The following is a 17,358-nucleotide window of genomic DNA, read 5'->3' as shown; positions in this document are numbered from 1 at the left end:
ATCTTAGATCGAGACAAGTCAAACTACCTGACATTTTTCACATAAAGAATTGTATCTCCCTTCTCTCTTCCTTCATACAAGTTGCTTATATTCTTGAAATGTATTCCTCTCAAAATGGCTGAAAAAATGGTAGTATGTTACTGTTATGTTAATGAAATACTTTTCTTCCATAAGAAATGATGAACAAGATGATCATTAAAAAAAACAACCTGGAAAGATTTATATGAAGTGATACAAAGTGAAGTGAACAGAACCTGAAGAACATTGTACACAGTTAGGGCAATAAAGTATGATGTTCAACTGTGACTGATTTAACTATTATCAGTAATTAAGGATCCAGGACAACTCTAGGGACTCAGACAAAAAAAGGCCAAAGAAGGAACTGAAAGAATCAGAATGCAAATTAAAGCATACCATTCTTTACTTTATTTCCTCTATTAATTTTTTCTTGTGTGATATGTCCTTTTTCACAACCTAATGTCTGTGGAAATATGTACTGTATCATAACACATGTACATATATTACCTGCATCTTGGGAAGGGTAATGGATGGGAGGGAGAGAACTTGGATAGCAAATGATTATTAAAAAGTTTATTGATAGTAATCTGGAAAAATTTTAATTAAAATAAAATAAAAAGAAATGTATTCACTTCTCATATCCTCCTCTGGGAATCCCCACCTCCTTTCAAAGCTTAGTTCAAGAGCCACCAAATGCAGGTGTAAGGATGGGATTCATGCAAGGGGGAAGGGACAAAAGGAGCCAGAGAAGGAGTGACTGACAGTTGGTGACAGTTGAGACCAGAGAGAATTCTGGGAAATGCTCTGGAGGAGGAAGGAAAGGGGAAGGACTTCTGGGGGAGAACTGAGAGAGGGAGGAGAACATCTCAGCTCGAATGCAGTCCTGAGGGTTTCCTGAGGATCTTTCTTTGGACATTGAAACCCTGATTCCTTGGTCAAAGATTCCAACACTTCTCACCCAGCAAGACTTCAATCATTGAGTCAGCTAAGTGTTTGGACTCCATTTTTGGGAGCGATCTCTTAGACTCCTTCTTCCATTACCTATCCTTGCTGAGAGACCCTTTCCGGTTTAACTTGCAGTTAGAGAAAAGGATAGAAATAGGAAATAGAAATAGAAACTGAAGGAGAAGAGGCGAAGGGAGAGGCTTAGGAGTGGGAACCCCAAAGGTTCACACTCAAGTGACAGACCCCATAGAAATAGAGAAGAGGGCACCCCAAAATCCCTCTGCCCTTCACCCCTTTCCCCAATCCCTATATTGATATTAATAAAAGCCATTCATTAGTCAGATAGCATTCCAGAGTGCCTGAGAGACAACAAGGGTGAGGGGAATCACAGCTTGGTCTGGCTGCCTCCATCTTGAAGCCAGACCACCTGCTGTGAAGTTGGCTGACCTCAGGGGAGGCTTCAGAATCGGATTGGGGTCCCTTATACCTCATCTTATAGGGAAGCCTTGCCCCCAACTCCTGTGGGGTGGCACGACAATCCAGGTCACCCAGTTTCAGGGTGATACCACCTCAAAGTCTCCCTGAGTGTATATTTGGTGGAAGGGGAGAGCTGGAAGATAGTCTCACCTACACAGACTCTCTCTCTCCCCTCTATCATAACATTGGACAACTGGCTCTCATTATTATTACACAAGAAGCCTTTAAACATCAACCAACTGTGCTCTCCCACACATCTCAGAATTAACTTGCATTTTACTCTATATGCATTTTGTACTTACTTACATGTGTATATATTGTTTCCCCATGGAATGTAAGCTCTTTGAAGTCAAAAACTTTCATTTTTGTCTTTGTTTTTAGCACAGAATCTGATACATAATAGGTATAATAATTCTTGATTGATTATCAATTTATGATTTAAAAATTTATGATATAAAGTTATGAAATTGCCAAAAAGGAATAACTCATTCTGACTGAGAATTAAAGAAAGCTTCAGGGAAAACTACCACTTGAATTAGATTTTAGGATTGTTAAAAGTGAATGAAGTGGAGGGAGAGACAGATGTTAAGAAAGAGAAAGACAGTGAAATGGAGACACAGAGACAGAGAAACAGAATCAGTATTAGCTGTGTGACCCTGGGTAAGTCACTTTATCTCCCTGGTCTTCAGTTACCAAATCTGTAAGAAGGATCAGTGGAGTTGTTATGAGAACCAGAAGATTTCATGCATGCTAATACTTTTCAAGTATTAAAGCTACATAAATATGAACTATTTTTTCAGATAGAAAGAATGATGCAGACAAAGGCACAGAGGTAGATCTTCTCACAAAAAATTAACTTTGTTTTTAAATAAATTAAGATAATGACTACTATTCCAACCCCAACCAAAACAATCTTTATTTAAATCTTAAAATATCAGTGGTAGACTGCCTAAATAATATTTATCTTCATATTCCTACCCCAGTTCAGATATTTTTCCTCCCTAAGCTCCCCAAAGGTAGTCCACCCTTGTTGTAGCACCTTTGTGTAATAATCAGACCTCTGAAGTAAGACTTTTCACAGTTAAATAATGCTTTATTTTAGAAGAAAGCATTACTTTGGTAATAATTTTGCTTTTAAATATTTTCTGAGATTTTCCCTCTCCTTTTAAACCATTATCAAATCTTTAATTAGTTTTACATGAAAATTGATAGTTATAGTTAGGGAAAAAATTGAATTAACAAGTGTCTGCTTATCAGGTTACTTTCAACGTAGAATTTATTCATTTTGTTGTTCCTTTTTCTTTTTTGCCTAATGTTTCTGACTTAGAAACACATGCTTAAGTTCCTCCCTCTAAAAAGATATGATATATATTCCAAATAAATGCAGATACTAAATTGCACTATCCATCTCCTCAGGGTCCTTCTGTAGCTGGATTTTTATGTTAAAAACTTCTTTTAATTGCAACTTTCCCTTACCAATTTATTTTAGAGGTAAAACAATGTGTAGTAATAGCATCAGACCTAAAATTCCCCCACCTTGCGGCCACTTGGAACACGTACAGATGCTTTACCTAACTGCTTTCGTATATCCTAGACTCCCAGACTAAAGTTGGCCTGTGAGTCTTCTTTGCTCTAGAGAAGTCTTGCAGGGTTGTGAAGTGAGGTTAAGGGACCAGAGTTAACCCTCCAGGAACTTCGGCATGACGTGAAGTGAGTGTGGTTGAGAAAAGGGCCAGACAAAAGGCAAGGCAGCACTTTCTATCCGGGAGGATCAGCTGTTAAGGTTTCACTATCTCGGTCAGATTTTTGAGGGAAGGGAAAAGACAGCGCAGACAAATGGGCATTCTCTGCATTAGCAGACTCTTACTCCATCCCCTTCTTATCTAGGCTCCCGCCACACCCCAACCATCAAGTCTGTTAGCAAGCCATGACTCAAAACAAAGTCAAGGATTCATTCACCAAAGGACAAAGCTGGATGGTGTCCCCCCCCCTCCCCCCAACTTTTTGTGCCTTTTTCGGATAAAGCATAAGAATTTCTGTTTACTTCCCCATCTTGCTTTCCCGGACGATTACGTGGTTAAGAAGAGAGGTATGGTGAAGGCTGGATGTTGGAGCTTTGAGATCTTTCTGTAGGGAGTACTCTACTACCTTTCTGGTTTCTTCTCTGTTTGCACTTCAGGAACTCGTGGATTTCAGCACCTGTGCGCAAAAATTTCTCCTAACTATCCTCCTTCCCATATTCCTGGATTGGGGGTGGAGGAGGGAACCCCACTGCCTTTTACCGAGTCTCAAGGGAGGAGAAAAAGAATAGGCTGTTTCGAAACCAGCAGACAAGGGAACAAAGGAATGAAGTGGTGCTTCTAGAAGACTAGCTCCACTCTTTTCTCCCTCTAAGTCGCCTCACTCCCACCCCTTCAGGCACTCACCCTTCCCTTCTCTGGCTTTCGGGTGCGCCAGTACACAAATGTACAATGCAAATATCCAGATAAACGCGTGTGGGTGCATTCAACACACACACACACCTGGCACCCGGAGTTTGAGCACATGTCCACCTTCTGTATGTAAACATATTTCTAGTTATCCGTGTGTTAATAGTTATCTGATGGTTTTGTGCGCTCTGTCTCTATGTCCTTGTCTGTCTCTGTGACACACACACACACACACACACACACACACACACACACACACACACACACACACACACACCACTTAGCAAGAGGCATCACTCAGAAAGCTGAGAGCTTGAAAGAAAAAGCCAAGTCTGGGCTGTGCGCTTTCAGAAGTAGGATACAAGGGGAAGGGAAGAGAGCGCCGGTGTGTTGGGCGCTCTCGGCTTTGTCCGGTAACCTTTAGCCTTTTACGAGCCTAGCTATTATTAGGGGCTACCAGAAGGGACCAGGTTAGGCATGTCCAAGGTCGGGGTTGAGGGGAGGGTGGAGGAGTGCTGAGAGAGAACCTGGGAGTGAGCGTTAGCTTCGGGAGGGGCAGGCGACTGGGTGAGCAGAACCGGAAAGACTCAGGCGGCGATATTAAGTATCGGAACCGGTACCCCAAGCCCGCCTCTTTTTCACGGGGTCTCGGGTTGTCCACTTGTCTCTCCCGCAGCCCCGCGCCGGCGCCGACGCTGCAGCTGCAGCTGCTGCTACTGGGCTGCAGCTGCTGCTGCTGCTGCTGCTGCTGCTGAGCTTCCCAGAACAATGAGGCCGGTAGCGCGGGAGGCGCGGAGCTAAGCGCAGCCCCCTCCCCGCCTCCCTAGGCATACTCCCTCTTCTCGTTCCCAGAGCGAGCAAAGACAAGCGCCTGTGGCCAGAGCACCTAGCTGTGGCAGCAGCGGCGGCGGCCAAAGCACGGATCCACGAGAAGGTTGAACCGCGGAGTGGGGCAGAACCAGCCACAGCAGCCCGAGCAGCGGCGGCGGCGCGGGCTACCTCGCACGCCGCAACCCAGGCAGCCTCAGCATGTCTGCCCCACGGCAGCCTCCGCGAATCTCGCTTTCGCCCAGACAAACACCCTCCCTGCAGCAAAGGCGGCCCCAGAAGCAACCAAGGCAAAAGCGGCAGCTCCCCAGCTCCCCCGATCTTTAACTCCCCGAGGGAGCCCTGCTCCTGCTCCCGTTCCCGCTCCTGCTCTTGGGTAATCCTTGAGCCTAACCTGATGACCCACCACCCAACCCTACTCTCCAGGTTAGCAAGGGGTTTACCGAAGTGAAACAGGGAAGCATTGCAGGCTGGGTTTCGGGTTGCGGGATGGAATGGCTGGTTGGATCAGCTGGGGAAGAGTCAGTCTACTTAACTGTGTATGTGCTCGCCAGTTTGCATCCAGCTCCTGACATTGCATGAATAGTACACCTATCTTGCCATTCTCCTGTACAGCGTGACTCTTGTGAGTGTGTGTGTGTGTCCGTGTGTGTGTCCTCGTGTGCGCGCGCCCGTGAAACTGCTTGGGAATAAAAATGTGGCACACTCTTCCGACTCCAGCTCTTCCTCAGCGGGAGCGCTGAGGTATCCTGAGTATTTTGAAGAGGCGTTTGAGAGAGGGTTGGTTAAGAGGAGGAAAGTGGCTGGGGCGCGGAGGCAGGCGATGCCTTTCTTCTTGGTACAAGAGTGTCGGTGTGCGGTGAGGACACTACGCTGAGCCACAGAGAGAGAAAGAAAACCTTGTATGTTCCCAATTCTTAGAATGAGTATGTGTCTCTGAGTCTCTGAGTGTGTGTTTTGCGTGTGAACGTTGAGGAGGAAAGAGGTATCTGGAAGCTCTGGACTTGTGAAACATAGTGCAACACGACAGGCTTGCAGCTTTAAAACTATATGAAAGAGGGTTTTCTTTTCCTTTTCCTTTTTCTTTCTTTTTCTTTTTCTTTTTGTTTAAGCCGTGGTTTTTAGGAGAAACGGTCCCTCTATTGCCCTTTTCTCAAGCCCCCCCCCTTTTTTTTCTTCCTTCTAGGGACACCAAGAAATCAATTAGAGCTTTACATGCACTCCGATTATTTTCCAATTCTCTCTAGATCTAATGTTGCCAGGTAGAGACATCTCACAGAACTACCCGGACGTTAATTCTCCTGCAGTGGCACAAAAAAATGCTACTTTTTATGGAAAGGTTTTCTACCTTTTACAACGTTTGTATTTCGATGCCTTTTAAACTCCCTGGTATTGCATGTTCTTTATAATGTGATATATATATGCATATATATACATATGAATATATATGTATGTATGTATGTATATAGCTTGGTCTGAGGAGTGCGGGAGGGCATAGGAAAGCTAAAATTGTATGTTTTCAGCAGGACTTGCTTGCTCAAGAGAGCTGAATAGATGTTTAGAGAAGCTGTGCTTTCCAGGAATTTAAATGAGACTTTTTGTGATTGCTTTCCAAGTCTCTCCTACTACTAAGTACCATATTTGTTTTGTCAGGTTGAACTTTCAAAGCTGTTTTATGTTGTGGGGATCACTTTTTCTTTTCTTCTTCTTTAGGAAAACTAATGCTTGGCTAGATTTTTGTGAACTTTATCTTTACTGGACAACACTGAAGGTTTGTTCTGGAGTAATTTACATGTTGTCAAGATCTTTATCTACTCTGTAATTAGGTCATTGGTCAAAGTGAAAAATTATTTGTTTAAGATAATCTGCTGAAAACAAGGAATTTATCTGAGAATACAAAGGAATAGTTTAATAAGATAATTTATGACACAGTTTGTTTGATTCATCTCAAGTACTGAGTAAGCACCTACTATGTACAAGGCACTATTTAATCACATTTTGCTCATTTAAGCAAACCAGATGCTTGTGGTTACTCAATCTTTCTCTTCAAATTGGTGAAATTGTGGTCAGTGGAGGAAATAGTAATGTAAACTTGGCTATTCAAAGGTAAATTTATGACTGAGTGTTGTAAATCAAAAGATCACTCTGCTATTAGAAAACTCAGGTGAGGTTTGGTTTAATGGGAACATGTATGTCTGTACTTAAGCCTGTGTGTTTTGTATACAACTAAAACTCCAAAGAATATTTTTCCCACTCCAGAATGAGACTCTGCCAGTAAGTATTTTATGACCCTGTATGGGTAGGCTCCTAGTGTGCCTTATAATCACATTTGGAAATAAAAATGGTAGGTGGACAGTGGAGGAAGTACAAAGAAAAGTCTGAGAAGACACCTTTTTTTGATTAATGTAATTAGAAATAATTCAGGTTTTATTTTGGGAAGGAACAAAAGGAAAAAATGATGGGCATAAGAAAAAGTTGAAAATGCAGAACTCATGGAGGCTTTGTGTGGAAGTATAACTTTTTTGTGTGAAAGCACTTTAATAGTCAACCAAGTAGACAACTTTAAAAGCATAAACTTTACTACGGTTTTAAAAGATCCCTGATACTTTCCAAACATTTTGTGATGAAACTTAGTTTTGACATTTTCACAGTTATTAACTTCCATTATACTAAATTCCATCACTAAATACTAAAAGACTGATTCATATGAAAACCTCAAAATAATGCAAGTCTAATTTGTGTCCCACAGTTTAAAAGGGATGTTGAGTTCCTTGGTCAGAGGCCATAAGGGATCAAAAATAGAGTACCTCATCTTTGGGAATATAAAGAGATATGAACTAAGACTAAAGGGACTATGGTTTTTTCAGGCTGGAGATTAGAAAGCTGGGCAGATGATTTAATGGTGGTCTCTAACCAGTTTGGTATTAAAAGCATGGTGACCAGCTGTTCTCCATTTCTACTGAGGACATATTGAAAGGAAAAGGGATTTAAGCTACTTTGTACTCAATGGAAATTATGAAGAAAAATCTCTGCAATAGGTTGCTGAGTAGAGTCAAAGGCTTCTCTTCAATTAAATTAAACAGATATTAAAGTCACTGGTACATAAAAGCACTGTGTTAGGCTCTTAATGGAGAATCATGTATTTATTTTCAAAATTTTGTTTTTTTATTAAAGTACATTTTATTTATTTATAATCATGGAAAGTAATTTGAAATAGACTGAGTTCACACTAACATGTAGAGGTCTTTGGAGATCTGCTTTAATGAATAGAAAAAGATGAATGATTTTTTAATTAGTAATTTAATTTTATGTAAAACACATTTTCTCTCCTAAGTATGTTGAAATGCCTACTGTAATCTTTTATTTTTTAATTTGAAACCATCACTTTCTGTTCTTAATATCAATTCTAAATCAGAAGAGCAGCAAGGGCTAGGCAGTTGGGGTTAAGTCACATAACTAGGAAGTGTCTGAACCTGTGTCCTTCAGACTCTATGCCTGTTGCTTTATCCACTGTGTTTCCTAGCTGCCTCTGCCTGCTGAAATCTTATATATACAAACCTATTTTCAACTAAGTGCTACTCCCATTTCAGTTCATTAACTGGTCCATAAAACCACTGGATTTTTGGTAGAGTTTCAGCGATGCTGTAAATGGTCAGTAAGTAATAACAATAGCCCACATTTATAAGGACCTTTAAGGTTTGCAAAATGTTTTACATACTTTATTTCATTTGATCTTCACAATAACTCAGTAAATTAGGTGCTATGATTTCTACTATTTTACAGATGAAGAAATGAGAGATCATATATCTAAGTACCTGAGTCTCTATTAGAAAGCTTATGTGTTCTGGGAGAAGGGAGATTTGTAGTTTTACTGTGGAATTTGGTTAGAGAGATTTAACGTACCACTATGAAAAAAATTTGTTCGGGCAATCATGTAATAACGTACGTACGTTTATTGGACAACAACAATAATATATTTACGTTAACAGCTATAACTAGCCACAATAATACTGGGGCAAATTCATTAGAGGAGGAAAGAGAGAAGTGGGTGTAATAGTACAGAATATTGTTGCCCTTGGAGGCAGCAATTCAAGGAGCTACTACACTCAAGGATTCCAAGAAGATAACAAGCACTCCTCCTACTTTGTATTAATGTAGGGCAAAGTTCCTTTTGGCCTCTGCTTTTTTATGATTCTGTTTATGTAGCATTTACAGAATGTTTTCATCAAAATCCTATGAAACAGAGAGTACAAGTATTATTGCCCCCATTTTACAGATAAAGAAACTGAGACCTCAGAAAAGCTAAATGATTTATCTCAGTCACTCCACTGTCTCTATTTATCCAGGCCATCCATCATCTTGGCCTCATTTTTATTTCCTTTTCAAATATCTGCCCTTTAGCACTACTCAATTTACACTACTCTTGAGTAAGAGGATTATAAATTCATAGATTTAGAGCTGGGAGAGAACTTAAAGGCCATTTAGGTCAATTCCCTTGTTTTAAAGGAAGAGGAAACAAGTTTAGTGATTAAGTGATTTGTCCATTCTGTCATTCTTCTCTTTCCCTACCCTGCATTACCCAAACCATCTTCCTTCATAGCTCCTGCTTCAGTGAAATAGAGCAGTGGTGGAGAAATCATACAGTATGCTAATTGGATTCACTATTTAAAAAAAAAATTCTGTCCCAACTGGGCCTCCATTGGTGCATGCCAGTTCTTTTACCCTTCCTTGGTCATCATTCCTCTCTCCTCTCCCCTCTTCTTCTCTCTCCTTTCCTGCCTTCCCCTTTCCCCACCTACTGCCATATCCCTTTCCCTCCCAAAAGACATCACCTCATATTTTCATTTATTTACTTATTTAAAAACCTTTACCTTCCGTGTTGGAGTCAATACTGTGTATTGGCTCCAAGGCATAAGAGTGGTAAGGGCTAGGCAGTGGGGGTCAAGTGACTTGCCCAGGGTCACACAGCTAGAAAATGTCTTGAGGCCTGATGCCTCATTTTTTTAAAATTAAAGTCCTCTATCTTGAAGTCCTTCGCTCAACTTCCAAATCCATGCTTTACTCTCTGCTATTTTCTCCTCCCTGTCTATTCGTTAGATTGTCAAGTCTTCAGATTTAACCTCCTAAACTTTGTTCTAATTTCTATGTGCTCTACTCATACTGCACAACTACCCTTATCCCAAGCCCTAATCATTTCTTACCTGAACTATTGTTCAAGCCTCCTAAATTACCTCTTTTCCTCTTTTTCCTTCTTCCCATTCATCCTCCACACAGGACTGAAATTAATGGATGTATATATAAGGATGATCATGACATTCCTCTTAAAAAAATTTAGTGGCCCTCTATTACCTTTAGAATAAAATAAAAAATCACGTTTGGCATTCAAAGTCTTCACAGCCTAACTCTACCTTATCTTTCTAGGTCAATTATATATTACTTCCCCTCTTGGCACTATGAATGCACCAGATGATCCAAGCTTTTTATTTTTCCTAAATGATATTCTGCTTCTCATCTCCCTTCCTCTGTTCAAGCTATTCCTCTGGAATGTTCTCTCTGCTTTCCTTTCTCTCTTTTAGCTATGGATAAAATTCTCAATTCCTTTCAAATAAGAAGTTAAAAGACGTTCCTTGTCTCCAGTTAGTCCCACCACTCCAACACTGAGTATTTTGTCTATATCTTGTATGTACTTATTTTTTTATTTTCTTATTTTTTTAAACCCTTAACTTCTGTGTATTGGCTCATAAGTAGAAGAGTGGTAAGGGTGGGCAATGGGGGTCAAGTGACTTGCCCAGGGTCACACAGCTGGGAAGTGTCTGAGGTCAAATTTGAACCTAAGATCTCCAGTCTCTACGGCCTGACTCTCACCTCAGTCCACTGAGCTACCCAGCTGCCCCTCTTGTATGTACTTATGTATGAACATGTTGTGTCTCACAGTTGAATGTAAACTCCTTGAAGACACAGGGACAGTTTCATTTTTGTTTTTATATTTGCATGACTTCGCATGATACCATAGAGTGCTTTAATGTTTACAAAGTACTTTTTCATTGTAGTATTTCATTTGATCCTCACATCTGCTCTTGTGTTCAATCATTTCAGAAGTGTCTATCTCTCCGTTTGAGGTTTTCTTGGCAAAGATACTAGAGTGGATTGTAATTTCTTTCTCCATCTGATTTTAAAGATGAAGAAACTGAGACAAAAAGGATTAAGTGACTTACCCAGGGTCATACAGCTAGTAAGAGTCAAGACCAGATTTGAACTATGAAGGTGAATCTTCCTGACCCAATGTTCTATCTACTATGCCATTGAGCTGCTCTACTCTGTGAATTAGTTGTGAATTATTTTCATTTTATAAATAGGGTCCCTGAGGCAGAGTTTAACAGATTTGTCTGAGATTACAAAGCTCAGTTTTAAGGCAGGATTTAAACTCAGATCTTTCTGACTCCAAGCTCATCATGCCACCTTTCTTATTGATTTGTTGATTAACCTGAATTGTGGATTTTTTAAAAAAAAGTGTGGTAAGAATAATATATGTTTAGGATTTTTAAAAATAAGGATTGTCTCTGCCTCATACCAGCTGGAATTGATATCCTAGCATATCTTATACATTTAGGTCTTTCCTAAAATGACTATTTAGAAAGTACTAACACCATTGCCAGGATTATACAGCTTTCTGTTAGCAAATAAACAAGTGAAGCATATCCAAACCCCAAACTTTGAAACACTTGTCCTCAGGGAGATTCTTAATTAATTCACAGATTTGGGGCCTCATTAAAATTCTTAATACTTTGGAGTAAAAATATCTTATGCATGATAATAATAGGAAGACTTTTTAAAAAAAGTCCAGCCTTGCTTTGAGAATGTGGCAGTGTGTTGGAAAGGATATTTTCATATTTTTATCTGTTATAAGCACTTACTGTTTGAGCTGGTTAAATTAAATCGGAGGATAGCAAATTTATGGAGACATCCTGAGGACACTACTTAAGTGTTAAGCATTTAAATATAGAGGTGTCTTCATTCAGAAAGGGATGAGAAATGGTCCTCAGGCCAAAAAGAAAAAAGGAATCACAAAATTGCCTAAAGATAAGTTCTATCAGAGGATGATATGGAAAAGGGAATTTGTACTATTTGGACTTGACTCCTAGACTTCTATAGTGTTAAAATTGGGCAGAACTTTAGAGATCATCTTGTGTAATCCTGTTATTGAATAAATGAAGTGGAGACTCAGAAAATCCAAGTTAGCAAAGGGGATCAGGTGAATGTATCACTGATTCATTAAGAAAAGCTAAAGGATCTTTAAAAAAAAAAAGTTGTATGGAGTATGATGATAATCAAAGGCATTATAGCTGCTGAGAATGTGGTACCATGATAAGAGATGATGGAAAGGAAGAAAATACTAGCTTTAATTTTGCTTCTGTTTATCTTATAAGTAAAATGATGTTTGATCTAGGAAGATATTTAAAAGGAAATTGAAATTAGCTAGGAAATGGCAGTAAGGACCTAGCTACCCTTAGTGAGTGCAAGTCATCAGACCAAGATGAACTAAATCTAGGGTACAGAAAAAATTAGAATATTTAATTGTTAACAGTGTTGTGGGGTGCTAGAGGTGAACCCCCCTGGGATTCGGGAAGGGTACTTTTTCAAGAATGCAAGACTCCAAAATTTAGCTTAAAAATAAAAGAGAAATTTCTTAATTTAGAAAAGTAATGTTGAGAATGGCCAGGAGGATAGCAAGGTGGAACAGCAAGATAGGGAACCGTTCTTTGGGGGACAGCAGGGATGGAAAAGCTGTCCCCCCAGATGACATCAGTTCTGGGGATTTTATACTCTTTACAAAAGTGGAGACATGACTAGTGTGGTAAACACTCAGGCGTTCAGTGGAGGGGTTTGGTTATCTCACCTGGTCAGACATAGGGGGTGACCCTCATAGTTTAGGGGACAGATGGATGTCTGAGATTCAACTTGATAATATCAAGGAGGTATATCTCTCTGTCCATTTAAAGGACAATCCAAGGAGGATAATTCTCTCTGGGTCTTATAGGAGTTATCAGATGTTTTGGATTAGGAGTCACAAGGATGGAAGGGAGCAAAGGAATTTCCCTGCTTACAGTTTGCCAGGGTTTTGGGGGTACGATGCCCATTCCAACAGTATGTGAGTTTTGAAAAGTAATAAAGAGTAGAAGTGTCTGCTATGACTGAAAGAGGGAAAATTCCGATTCATTTAGAGTCAGATGATGGGGTAGAAGATAGCAGGCAAGTCTTTATTAGGAAGATTTGAATTCAAAACTATCCTCAGACACAACCAACTGTACAACCTTGGACAAGTCACTTTAACTCTGTTTGCCTCAGTTTCCTCATGATAATAGGATCTAACTCTGAGGGTTGCTGTGAGAATCAATTGAGATAATCCTTGTTAAAAAAAAAAAGCACTTGGCTCATAATAGTGCTTTCTAAATCTTTATTCACTTTGTTTTCCCTTCCCTTCCTCCAATTTTTATCTAAAGAAATCAGAGAAGGCTGGTAGGTTCTGTAGTGTAGATTGTCATTGCATTTCTAGTCTTGGCAAAATTCTAGAACCCATTTCTAAAGGGTTGGGCTGTGAGCATTTTGGAAGAGAAGCAGTGATCATCAAGAGCCAGAATGGCTTCATCAATAACAGATTATAAAAGTCAAACCTCCTTTTAAAAAACAGAATAACTACACTGAGAGGAATGTGGTGAATATAGCATATCTAATTTTTAGCTATATAATTATCAGAAATTTACTTTGTAAACAGGATGGAGAAAAAGAAGCTACAGGTTGATACAATTAGGTTGATTTAGAGCTGGTTGAATGACTGTACCTAAAAGTAATCAATGGCAGCCTGGAAGGTCAATTGTAGTGACTCAATGCTGATCAACATTTTTAAAAAAATCAGTAACTTAAAGGATGATATATGAATGGCATTCTTAATTAGAAAGCTAAAAAAGTTGAAATTGAGCAGGATAGCTAACCCTTTGAACCCAAAGTTAGCATCCAGAATGATCTTCAGGCTGAGATACTGGGCTAGTCTAATAATTATAAAACAGAAGTTTGAGGTGGGCAACTAGGTGGCTCAGTGGATAGAGATCCAGGCCTGGAGACGAGGTCCTGGGTTCAAATTTGACCTGGGATACTTCTTTGTTGTGTAACCCTAGGCAAGTCACTTAATCTTACTTAGTTGCCTAGCCCTCACCACTCTTCTGTCTTGGAACATATCAATTCTAAGACAGAAGGCAAGGGTTTTAAAACAAAATTAATAAGAACAATTTCTCCAAAAGTTTTACAGTTGTGTTTAAAAAAAACAACTTCACAAGTATATAATATAGGAGTTGTAACTAGGCAATCCCTAAGTAAAAGATCTGGAGATTTTAATGAACCTCAAGCTTCAAATTTATCATTGATGTCCTATGGAAGTCATAACAGCTAATGCTTTTCTTGGCTGCACTAGGAGGCTCAGTATTTAGAAAATAAAATGTTACAAATTGTGCCACAATACTTGGCCTTGACCAAACCATATCTGAAGAATTGTGTCCATTTCTGGGAGCTAAATTTTAGAAGAGAAGTTGATGTGGAGGGTCACCAGAAGAGGGGAGGAAATCAAGACCGCACAATTTAAAACTTGATTAAGAGAATTAGAGAAATATTCCTGGAGAACAAAAGATTTTGTGGGGGGTAGGGGAGGGATGATTACTCTCTTCAAATATGCGAAAAGCTGTCATATGACAGAGAGACTAGGGGTATTCCTTTTGCTCCTTTTAGACACAAACTAGGAGCGAAAGAAAAAAAGTGGAAATTGAAGGGATCCCTATTTATGTTTGATCTAAGGAAAGCCTTCCTATTAGAACTGTCCTTTCAGATGGTAGAGGTAGCTAGATGGTAGAATGAATACCAAGACTCAGTTTCATGAGTTCAAATATGACCTCAGACACTTACTAGCTGTATGATCCTGGGCAAGTCATTTTACCCTGTTTGCCTCAATTTCCTCATTTGTAAAATGAGCTGGAGAAAGAAATGGCAATTTTCTTCAGTATTTTTGCCTAGAAAATGCTAAGCAGTGTCATAAACATCCACATTTAAGGTGGTGCAATGCTCCACACTGGAGAATTTCAAGTAGATTCTAAATTAGGGTAACAATCTTTTTTTTTTTCTTCTGCCTTGTAACTGAGACTTAGTATGTATTTTAAGATGGAAGGTAAGGGTTTATTCAATATATAAATATAGATATATAAATATTACAAAGTGAACTAATTATATTAAAATAGTTATCAAAAAATAGCTTTAAAAAATCTCAATTTCAGGTACCGCAAAGTAAGAAATCCTGGTCTAAATATATACTTGTTAGGGAAGTTGTCAAATACAGGTTAGTAAAAGAAATTCCATCTGCACAGAATGTTTCATAATCCTCTGCTGACATTTACTACAACCAACCTGCATTTGATATCTCTTTTTGGGCCTTTAGGTGGAGAGGTCAAGGACTAAATCAGCAGATGAACTCCACTGTCTTCCCGCTGCTCAATACATTCGAGAATATGTGTCATTCTTGAGTGACACACTACCTAATGAATGAGGGAAAGCTTTTATTCTCTGTAGAATAGGCACTATGAATTGGTTAACATGATTGCCAGAGTTAGGTAGGACCTCTTAGGATCTTAGATTTTCTTATTCTTTTCATACCATTTCCCTATATTAATTATTCTAATTATGTGATTTTGATTGTTTTAAGCATTTAAATATGAGCCAAGTGTTGGAATAAAGGCTAGAAAACTCATTGGAAAGTAGCCCCAGCCTATGTTTTATTTTCTGGATTTCCTGGAGTGATGTCCTTGGCTTCCCATTTCCCTTATTCTCTTCACTCACCAAGATCGCAACCTCCCCAGTGTCCAAGCTAATTTGAGACTCCCTGTTGGCTCCCAAGTTAACCTGAACCAGATAATCAAATGATTCTTTGGTTCTCTGAGAAAGACAAGTGTTAAAGGGAAAGGGCATGGATAATATAAAATATGAATGATATGTCACCAGCCTATCAGGGATGATAAAATATTTTTTAGCCAGACACTTACCATTCCAGAATTTGTCACATGCTATATTTTCACTTCAAGACTTTTAAAAATTAAAAGGTCTGGGATAGCTAGGTAGCACAGAAGATAGAGTATCAGATCGAGTCAGGATGACCTGGGTTCAAATCTGACCTCAGACCTTCCTTGCTCTGGGACTCTGGGCAAGTCACTTAACCCTGATTGCTTAGCCATTGCTGCTCTTCTGTCTTAGAAATCATACTAAGACAGACAATAATGGTTACAAAAATAAAATAAAATAAAGTTTAAAGGTCTTGAAATGTCATTATCTATGAATCGTCTCACTACCCTTCAGCAGAAAGTAGAAATATTATGGAAATCAAAAGATTTGCTCTCCAGATCTCTTCTGTTCCCTAACATAGTTTCTTTGATCCTCTGCTGTGTTTTTTAGAGTGGATTATGTTTTAGATTTGAAATCAAGAAGAAATGAATTTTAAACTTAGCTACTTATTAATCGTATGTGACAACACTGTGACCCCTTTTGTCTGCCTCAGTTTCCTCACAAATAAACAGAATAATGCCATGCACCTGGTTCACAGGTTTATTCTGGAGATCAAATAAGATAAACCACATATAAAGCTCTTTGCATAATTTAAAGGATTCTACCAATGTTATAATCATCAATAACATAATTATTGTAATCTGTTGACTGTTCAAAAGCTGCCTGAGAAATCTAAGTGTAGAAGTTTATATTTTTCATAATTCTATGATTATTGGGCAATAAAGCCCCCACATTGGACACTATGCTCCCTACAGGCAGCACCTTTTGTTTTCCACTTTTATATCCCTTGAGATTAGCACAGTGCTTTGAAAGTATAGGAACTTAAAAGTTTGGTTCATTGAATTTTTCTTCTTAGAAAGAGGATGAGCAGACAAAAATAATGCTAACATAAATATCAGTCAGATGGCCTGAGCTGATAGTCCCACTTCTCTCTCTGACTGATTGTAGGAAGCCACTTATCTTTCCTGGGCCTCAGTTTACTGCAGAATAAGAGGGCTGGACTAAATGATCTTTAAGGTTTTTTCTTGTCCTAAAATTTTGTGAATTGATAATTACTTTTTGACAGTATCTATAAAGGCTAATTATGCTAACTAAAGAATTACTAACCCTTGAGTAACATTCTACCAACTCTTTTTTAACCCTTACAGAAATCCCTCATTAAACTTTACAGTAACTGAAGGAATAGATGAAATAAATGGCTACTCTACTCTAAGGAATTTGAGGGCAAGAAAATATGTTTTATTCATCTTTGCATTTCCCCTTCAATGCTTCTCACAAAGGCTGGTACATTGTGGGTGCTCTATAAATATTTTATATAATTCATTCAAGAAGCATTTATTAAGGTCATACTATATGCCAGACTGTGGGTATAAAAAAGACAGAAATAAAATCAGTCCCTGACCTCAAGGAGAATTAATATCTTCCTGAGAGAAGCAATTTGTACACAAAAAAAAACTAAATACAAAATGTATCAAAAATAAATTTTAAAGAATTCAGATGGCAGAAGCCTTGAATGGGATCAGAGAATTAGAGCTAGAACTCACTGATTCAAACTCTCTCATAGTAC

At 38.9% G+C, this 17,358-nt stretch overlaps 1 protein-coding gene across 2 annotated transcripts in view; it reads left to right on the top strand.

The window, feature by feature from the left end:
* The first annotated feature begins 4,877 nt into the window (after positions 1 to 4,877).
* ST6GAL2 (ST6 beta-galactoside alpha-2,6-sialyltransferase 2) overlaps positions 4,878 to 17,358 on the top strand; it is a 103,595-nt gene continuing 91,114 nt past the window's right edge. Inside the window, exon 1 of one of the 2 annotated variants that reach the window (XM_044670484.1) lies at positions 4,878 to 5,123. In XM_044670484.1, the coding sequence (XP_044526419.1) occupies positions 5,095 to 5,123 (29 nt within the window). In that variant the 5' untranslated portion in view covers positions 4,878 to 5,094. Of the gene's footprint in view, positions 5,124 to 5,554; positions 5,600 to 17,358 lie in introns of those variants that run through there. The other variant, XM_044670485.1, reaches the window with a different exon arrangement.

This window comes from Gracilinanus agilis, chromosome 3 (assembly GCF_016433145.1).
Source record: "Gracilinanus agilis isolate LMUSP501 chromosome 3, AgileGrace, whole genome shotgun sequence".
NCBI classification, from domain to species: domain Eukaryota; kingdom Metazoa; phylum Chordata; class Mammalia; order Didelphimorphia; family Didelphidae; genus Gracilinanus; species Gracilinanus agilis.
Note: the sequence above shows the minus strand (reverse complement) of the source record. Positions and strands in the feature narration are given on the sequence as shown.